The following is a 9535-nucleotide window of genomic DNA, read 5'->3' on the forward strand; positions in this document are numbered from 1 at the left end:
TAACACCTCCTATTTCATGGAGTCCACTCCGCACAACTGCCCTGAATTTGAAATTTGAATTTGAAAGTGATTTTTTCCCCCAAAATCTTTAAAACTTTGCTGTTTTCAACAATGTTTTTCCCCCCATTCAAATCATCCTTCCCATTTTACACAACAGCCCTGAATTTGAATTTGGTGAATTGAATTGAAAGTGAATTTTAGAATGTTTGAATTTGAATTTTGAACTGAAAGTTTATATTTTTCTCCATTTTAAATCCTCCCTCCTACTTCACACACCTGCCGTGAATTTGAAATTTGAATTTGAAAGTGAATTTTAGAATGTTTGAATTTGAATTTTAAACTGAAAGTTTATATTTTTCTCCATTTTAAATCCTCCCTCCTACTTCACACACCTGCGGTGAATTTGAAATTTGAATTTGAAAGTGAATTTTAGAATGTTTGAATTTGAATTTTAAACTGAAAGTTTATATTTTTCTCCATTTTAAATCCTCCCTCCTACTTCACACACCTGCTGTGAATTTGAAATTTGAATTTGAAAGTGAATTTTAGAATGTTTGAATTTGAATTTTAAACTGAAAGTTTATATTTTTCTCCATTTTAAATCCTCCCTCCTACTTCACACACCTGCTGTGAATTTGAAATTTGAAAGTGAATTTTAGAATGTTTGAATTTGAATTTTAAACTGAAAGTTTATATTTTTCTCCATTTTAAATCCTCCCTCCTACTTCACACACCTGCGGTGAATTTGAAATTTGAATTTGAAAGTGAATTTTAGAATGTTTGAATTTGAATTTTAAACTGAAAGTTTATATTTTTCTCCATTTTAAATCCTCCCTCCTACTTCACACACCTGCTGTGAATTTGAAATTTGAATTTGAAAGTGAATTTTAGAATGTTTGAATTTGAATTTTAAACTGAAAGTTTATATTTTTCTACATTTTAAATCCTCCCTCCTACTTCACACACCTGCTGTGAATTTGAAATTTGAAAGTGAATTTTAGAATGTTTGAATTTGAATTTTAAACTGAAAGTTTATATTTTTCTCCATTTTAAATCCTCCCTCCTACTTCACACACCTGCGGTGAATTTGAAATTTGAATTTGAAAGTGAATTTTAGAATGTTTGAATTTGAATTTTAAACTGAAAGTTTATATTTTTCTCCATTTTAAATCCTCCCTCCTACTTCACACACCTGCTGTGAATTTGAAATTTGAATTTGAAAGTGAATTTTAGAATGTTTGAATTTGAATTTGAAACTGAAAGTTTATATTTTTCTACATTTTAAATCCTCCCTCCTACTTCACACACCTGCCGTGAATTTGAAATTTGAATTTGAAAGCCCAATGAATTTTAGAATTAGAAATTTGGGTGTTTTTCAACAGAAATATTTTTAAAGTAGTGTAGCACTTATTACTGTTAAAAATGCGATTTCTGCACAACCAGCAGCAAAAAAACTGAATATTTCAAGCACTCACCCTGTCTGCCATTGGTCCAAGGACTATAATACCTAGAGAAATCTATCCATTAGCATTCCCATTCATCTCAGTGGCAGTTTTTTGGCTGGTGTGCTTGCTTATGTTTGATTATGGGTTATCAGAGCCAAGCCCTTCAGTATTGACTATCCTGAGCTGTGTCATTAAAGGCAGCAGAAGGCAAACTGGCGGTGCTAACCAACAAAACCTTGACTCCTTGAATCGAGTGGGACCACATTTCTAGGACCTTTTTTTCCCCCTTCTTTTATATGTATTAGCAGTTTATACTATTTTAGAGCACTTACTATTCAATTCTGTATTTGTATTATTCATTTTCAGGAGGGAGTTGTTTAATTATTTACATTTATATTGATATATTGTCTTAACCAACCCTAAACACAACCGTTGGTAACCTAACCCTCCTGAAATATTTAACCTAACTTGTTTCAATATACGAGGCCCTATATTCAGGTTTGATGGGTAAGTTATTTTTCAACATAGAAGCAAGGTATTTTCTGTGTATGTACGACACAAGACTTTTCATTAACCACAGCTCGGCGTGGAGCTTCTCATCTGGTGTGTGACCGACTTAACAAAGTGCAGTAAAACTGTTTGGCTACAAACTAGTGCGTTTATTAGTACAAACTAGGGTCCTAGAACTGCGGTCCTGAAACTGTAGCCTCCGGTATTGCAGGAATATAGTATTGCTTAGTTCACTCAAACAAACAGATTGCAATTCCATATAGTGCCAACAGTGCACACTTCAAGCCACGTGTTGATTTAGCATTTTAGTGCCAGTAATTAAAAAATGAACTTGAACTTTTTACAATACAAGCACGTAAATCACAGCTGTGAATGCTGACAGACGTGTGTGTGTCCCAGCAGCATACCCAGCGCCAGGCTCCACAGCTTCCAACAGGTTTGTCGGCATCGGATCACGGGACAACAACTTTCTGAACATCCCACAGCAGACTCAGGTACATGCACACACGCACAAATGCTGTTGCTTAGCCTACCACAGACAGTGTGTGTATAAACAAACAGGAAACATGTTTACAGTAAATACACTTTCAATTTAGGCTTACCAGGCAAGCGGAGAGCATTTTGTCCATTTTGATTTCACTCGAACACACATACGAGTTGCACATTTCTGCGTTTTAACCCTCAGGCCTGCTTGTCTGGGCTTCTAATGAAAGTGTATTTACTGTAAACGCATGTCCTGTTTGTTTATACATACTGAGGGATGAGTCTGTGGTAATCAGCATCATGTTAAAGATGCGGTGCATAGGCATTGGGTTGAAAATAGCCCAGAGTATTCCTTTAAATTGAAAATAGCAGGCTCTTCAGTCCACCCATCCATCAATCATGTGTTTTTGATCAGCGAGTCTGAGCGCTGTTAAGTGCGTGTGGTTGGTAGCAGTCGGCGGCTCTCTGGGGGTTTGCTGAGGGACACGCTGCTCATGTCAAATGGATTTTGTGGCCGTGTTCCCACTCGCACCAGCTACAGAAACCACAAGCACTACCAATAAGACCAAACACATGGAAACAATCGTTTCCTCCTCCTACTCCTCACTGACTCCAAAACCAAATGTCTTATGATTCATCAGATTTATTATGTAAGTAAGTGTGACGTTATATTGTCATCATCTTTGTATTGTAAAGCCTGCATACACATTTCCACACTTGCAGGGTCCAAAACATACTTTTTACTTCATCTGTTGATGGTGGGTGAATTGAGAATATTTACCAGCAGTGAAAGTCTATTTTGCAATACTTTTAGTACGATTTTAAACACAGTACCGTTCAAAACTTTGGTGTTTTAATGTTTTTTTTCTGCTCACCAAGACTGCATTTATGTGATCAAACAGTAAAACCGGTAATATTGTGAAATATTATTACTATTTAAAATAGCTTTAAAAAAAATATTTTGAATGTATTTTAAAATGTAATTTATTCCTGTGATCAAAGCTGCATCATCAAAGAATCCAGAGAAAAAAAATTTACACAACTGTTTATAAACATTGATAATAATAATAATGAATGTTTTTTGAGCATCAAATCAGCAAATTAGAATGATTTCTGAAGGATCATGTGACACTGAAGACTGGAGTAATGATGCTGAAAATTCAGCTTTGCATCACAGGAATAAATTACATTTTAAAATATATTCAAATACAAAACAGTTATTTTAAATTGTCATAATATTTAACAATATTACTGTTTTTTTCATTTTTTTTCATTTTTAATAAAAGAAATGCAGCCTTGGTGAGCATAAGAGACTTCTTTTAAAAACATTCAATATATATATACATAAGGACAGTATATACATTTATACAGTATTGTCCTTATAGCTTTGGTATTATGTAATAACAGCACAAATGAATGTGCAGCTCTATAATATATGAGATTAGTCAGTCTCCGTCTTTTGGTTAAACGCCACCTGTCACAAAAATGTGAAGGCGGCCCATTGTGATTTTCTTCCTGTTCTTGTCACTCATTGCGAAGAATATTCCACATATGTGCCGCCACATGGAGTTCTGCAGGGAAAAAAGTCCTCGATGAATCCTAGTAAGCTTCTGGTTATAACATTTCAACTGAGAGAAAATAAAAAGTTTAGCTCACAGTGTGGGCCGTACTGTCATTCTTACTAACTTTTGTCATTTTTAACTTACTGACTGGCGAGTAATACAGTTTTTACCTATTGCAGATGGATGTGTTTTGACGGACTGACAGTGATCTAGTTCACATGTGTTCAAAGGGCTTTTAACTTGCAGATCTATGCAAGAGAGAGAGAGAGAGAGAGAGAGAGAGAGAGAGAGAGAGAGAGAGAGAGAGAGAGAGAGAGTGAGAGAGTGAGTGTCACGTCCCGACTGTCTGGTTGCCCTCAGCAACCAGACATGATGTCATAGGTAGTTGAACATGAACTTCAACAGGAGGGAACTTAAGAAAAAGGATGGACACTACTGGCGAGGATTACAGCGAGAGAGAAACAAAAAGATAATATGGGTCCCACAGGGGTCTTCAGATTGTAGAAGTTAAACTTCTAGTAATTTAAAACATCGATAAAACATCTTGTTTTTCTCTTCAGATAGCATCTTTGTTTAACCATTAGTTTTGTCATGGGAAGCAGTGACATTGATCTCTCTGAGCTGGTCTGTAGTAGTGTGTGTGTTCAGCAGTGTGTCCACTGTACTCTAGTGGTTATTCTGAGAACTGTTCCTCTCAAGTGTGTGGCGGACGCTAATCCAAACCTCAAACTTTAAAGAAATGGTTCTCTTAACAGTGCAAATGATGTCAGTGAAATGTTTGCATGGTTTCATGTCTTTCCAAACCACATTACTTTCTGCCTGAAACCTGGAATTCCAAGACTGGAAAAGTGTTTTTTTATACACACTACCTTTCAAATGTTTGGGGTTGGCAAGGTTATTGAATGTTTTTTGAAATATGTCTCACCAAAGCTAGTAATATTGTGATATATTATTACATTTTAAAAGAACTGTTATATTTTAAAGTGTAATTTATTCATGTGATCAAAGCTGCATTTTAATGCATTTTAACTTTGGTTACAACTATTTATGATGCATACATTATGAATACCATAATGCCTTGTTGTACATAAAGGCTTGAAGTGTTACCGAAATCTTTTATAACATCATAAATGTTGTCACTTTTGATCAATTCAATGCTTCCTTTCTGAATAAAAGTTTTAATTTCTTTTTTTTTTAAAACCCAAACTTTTGAATGTAAGTGTTGTGATTACATTTAAGTCATTATTTGCTGATAACGGTCTGCTGAAAATCCTCCACTGTATCTGTTTTCCAAACAAATATATGCTAAATGTTACCTTTACGTTCCGTGGAAGCGAGAAAGTCCTGGGTTTTGAATGACATGAGTGTGAGTAAAATTGACATCATTTTCATTTTTGAGTGAATTATTCTTTTCAAGACGAATTGGTTAGAAATCTCAGATATTAGGCAGGAATGTGAGACTAATGTTACCTAGTTTGTTTCTGTTCAACATAGTGTTGTACTTTTATGATGACTCACCTTCATTTCCTTTTCTTACAGTCATGGTTCCTTTGACAAGACTTTTCATGAACACACAGACAAAAATCCGCAATGAAAACTGGAAATGGAGTCACGAAGCTAAGTATGGAACTTTCCCACGTGCCCCTCTGTAAAGTCTCACTCACACACAAACACACACACACATACACGAATACACACACAATTCCCAAAACACTGGCAAATCTGGAAAACTTCAGCATTACCCTGCCAGTCTGGAGAGCTCAGAGAACCATCCGGAACCATCCAAAGGAATGACGCAACAGCTCAACGTCTTTGTCGTGTTCCTGAGGCATCCAGCACATAGACCAATCCTGTTTTTAATTTGTTCATTCATCCACCAGTCATACGCCATGGTGAGGAAAATCCATCTCTTCCCAGTCAGAACTCTATTCGGAAGTTGAACTCATCGAAAAGGGACATTTGAAATGGAACCTGGATGATGTCAATCACGGACGCGTGTGATTGGATGGAGAGACTCGGCGGGAGCCTTCTGATTGGCTCTGGATTTGCTGATCTTGGTGACGCCCTCCAGCGCAGTGTGAACTCGACATCCTCTCGCTGTTTACACGTTGACAAGCAATAGACTGTGAGCGAAACAACAGATAACACTAACCGTGTGCAATTCACCTAAACATATGCACTATATGATTAATGATAAGGGATGACAGATGCTTTGGCCTTAGATTTGCGATGTGGAGTCAGGCTACATGTGTCTAAGGTAAAACACACACACACACACACAGCACAGCAATAGAACACACAAACACACACATCACAGCATCATATAGACCGCTGATGACAGGAATGGGAAGGGTCAAGCACGAGTGACCTTAATGTCAAGCTTCTGACTCAAAGATCATTTTTCATTTTGTAGTGTTTATGAATTAAAAGGCCAGTGATTTGAGTCATAAAATCGATCGATTGGAATGATCTAGAGGTCATCGCTGACCTCTTCACCAGCATCGATCAATCTGAGTGCTTGTGCATCAATATCCTACAGTCAGCCCCGAACACGAGGGCTTCTTCTGCTTTACTTTGCGTTTGGTTTTGCAGTACATTTTTGGGTGGATGTCATAAAACCTTTCCAGGTCATATTTTACCCCAAAACCAAAAGAAAACCAAATGAAATGAATAAAAAAGAAATACGATGATTTATTTTAATTGTGAAATAATTTTCATAATAATTAAGCCCTTTCCCCCCAAAAAAATTCACATCACCATAATGCAAAAATCTCATTCTCATTAGCGTATTGTAATGCAAAACATATTCTTTATCATTATTTTTTATTTATTAAATAATGATTACAATTTGTTTACCTATGACGGAAAACGTGCTTAATTGTTGTCACAGTGCAAAAAAATCTCAATGACCCCTAAATAGGCTTAATTTTCTTTATCAATTTTTTAAACATTTCTTTTGATTCAGTGGTGAAATGTGACTTGGACATGTTTTTGTGACATTCGCCCTTTCACTTGTGTTTGTTTTCTGGGTTTTGCGCGATTTTAGTTTGCATAGCGTAGCCGCTCCTGCTCCGGCAGATCGGACTGCATGTTGAATTGTGCTCTCCAAAGTGTTTTTTGTTTTAGTTTTAGAAGAACAGTTTAAGAACAAACGGACAATCTCTAGTTTCCATTTACCAGATGTTTGGGGTCGCTATGATTTCGACAGTGCTCTGCCCTTCCTACCAATCACATTCTCCATCACTCTACAGTTCGTTCACAACTCAACTTTTTGTTTCAGTTCACCGGTTCAGCCTGACTCACAAGACAATCTACGTATGGCTGCCATTTCATTTAGCCTATCAGCTCAGTGGTACATACACGCACACATACGCAAACATTGCACTATGACACATACCCACGTCATTAAAGGACAAAGGGAAACCTTTAAACTCAGACCCCTCGATCAAACATGATTTAACAGTATGCAAATGTACATCGTATTTAGATTTTAGATGAAAATGTAATTTTCAATACAAACACTCGAAAACACTGACCTCACTAAATAACTGGACTGCCTGGCTGTCAATCACATGTCAGGGACTCTGATTGGCTGAGAGCTGACGATTTCATCATCCACTTGAAACACATCAAAGTGCCTCGGTGTCCCCTTTACATGCAATTCAGGGTCTTCACTTCATGTATAAGCAACAGAAAATATGTACAATATGTATCATGGGCTTGGCAAACAACATATGAGCAAACTGCAAACATCATATTTATAGATATATGTTATCCAGAACATATCATACTGTGTGTGTATATATATAAATATATATATATGGACATATGTATAGTTCTTCCGCTGTGAAATTAGCTCTACGGCAGTCTAGTTATTTTCTGATCTTTAACCCGAGTCAGTGAGGTCATCGGTAAAATGTCCAAACACACTAAAACCCACAAACATCAGATCATCTCTTCAGAAGCGCAGGTGTCGAATCAGGCAAAAAAAAAAAACCACACACACAAACACACCTTCAGAACAGAAACAAATTTGTCAATTTTCTGTTGAAAAGTGTATTATTGAGAGAAAAAAAAGTTATATGTGGACTGAGCCGTGTGCAATGTGTTGGGTAGATATCTGTGTTTGTCTTCAGATTTTTAAGAAAGCGAAGCAAGTGAAAAAAAGACAAAAAAAAAAAAAAAAGTTGAAGTCTGCGAGCTCCTGGACTCTAAACACGAGGGCCACAAAAAGAATCCCAGTCTTTGTAAGCGTTGGGGAATTCAATTTTTACTTTTCATTTATCTTTTTTTAATGTTTTATTTGTAAGCTTTTGTTTTTAAACTATTTCATGGGTGGGGCTGAAGGAACGATTTTACAAAAGCAAATGTATTACAACAAACAAAAAGAAAAGAAAATACTGGTGCTTCTGTTACTCATAAGTGATTAATACCACACCAGAACGACTGTTTCTGATGAGACGAGTTTTACGAACCTCTGTTTCTTTCTTCTTCTCTTTTGTATTCACTAAGGGGGGTTCAGATTATTATATATATATATATATATATATATATATATATATATATATATACACATACATACATGTATATCGGTTCTGACAAAAGGCATTTGACTACAACCTTTAAGAAAGCAGCGCCCCTTCTTACTCCTTCAAATGTCCAGATATATGGTGCGTTCAAGTCATGTCGGAAAGATCGTATTTATGAGGCACAAAGAAATGGAAAACTAGTGACATGGAGCAAACAGTCGATGCAGTGTCTGTATTTGGCAGTAAATTTGTTGTTTTTATTTTCATTTGCAAAAAAAGACAGCTAAGTTGCATATACAAAACATGTTAGTAGACTATTGCACAATTATAAAATAATAGTAGCCCGCTGATTCAGTTCACAGCAGCTTCATAAACTGAATAAAAGCAAAAACACACCTCAGGCACATTCTTTATTCCTCATTTTGTAGAAATAGTTAAAGGCCCACTGAGCGCCTAGGAACGCCCAGCTTTGTGTGATGCGTTGATGTAATTTCCACTGAAACAGGAAGCTACGGCGGGACATATTGAATGGCTCCTCCCGTTTATAGCATAGGGGGCGGGACGATTTAGATTCTAGAAAGCATTTCATTGGACAGAAGATGTGATGAGAAGCTGAAGTCCAAGGTGATGTCATACAAATCCATGATCCATTTTAGCGGAAGTGAGAGACAAAATTTTGAATTCTTAATCTCCTAAATGCTCATTTTGTCATTGTATTGGAACACACCAGCTTATTCATAACCTTAAGGCTAACATATTCATACTAAAAACTAAAAATTTACTTAATTTTCAGGAGGCCTTTAATGCTGCCTTCACATGCTATTGAAATCATTGAAATCAATTTTGTCTTTTCTTTAAAGTAGTTAATATAGGCTATGCATAACTATTTTAAGCATATTGTATGTTTTATACACAGCCTGTCAAAAATAGCCTGTATTTGACCGAAATATGTATCAAAATTAAATATCTTTCAATACATTTTGGCTTCAATAAGATTTCCCCAAGA

The 9535-nt window shown here is 36.1% G+C and overlaps 1 protein-coding gene across 11 annotated transcripts in view; it reads left to right on the forward strand.

Annotated features, from left to right (window-relative positions):
* Window positions 1-6941, forward strand: part of nfixa (nuclear factor I/Xa) — a 97280-nt gene extending 90339 nt beyond the window's left edge. For 6 of the 11 annotated variants that reach the window (XM_082164226.1, XM_082164223.1, XM_082164218.1 and 3 more), the window contains 2 exons: window positions 2355-2449; window positions 5540-6941. In XM_082164226.1, coding sequence (XP_082020352.1) covers window positions 2355-2449; window positions 5540-5554 — 110 coding nt within the window. In that variant the 3' untranslated portion in view covers window positions 5555-6941. The remainder of the gene's footprint in view (window positions 1-2354; window positions 2450-5539) is intronic. The other 5 variants (XM_082164221.1, XM_082164219.1, XM_082164222.1 and 2 more) reach the window with 1 other exon arrangement.
* The last annotated feature ends 2594 nt before the right edge of the window (window positions 6942-9535 follow it).

This window comes from Leuciscus leuciscus (genome assembly GCF_965113295.1).
Source record: "Leuciscus leuciscus genome assembly, chromosome: 3".
NCBI classification, from domain to species: domain Eukaryota; kingdom Metazoa; phylum Chordata; class Actinopteri; order Cypriniformes; family Leuciscidae; genus Leuciscus; species Leuciscus leuciscus.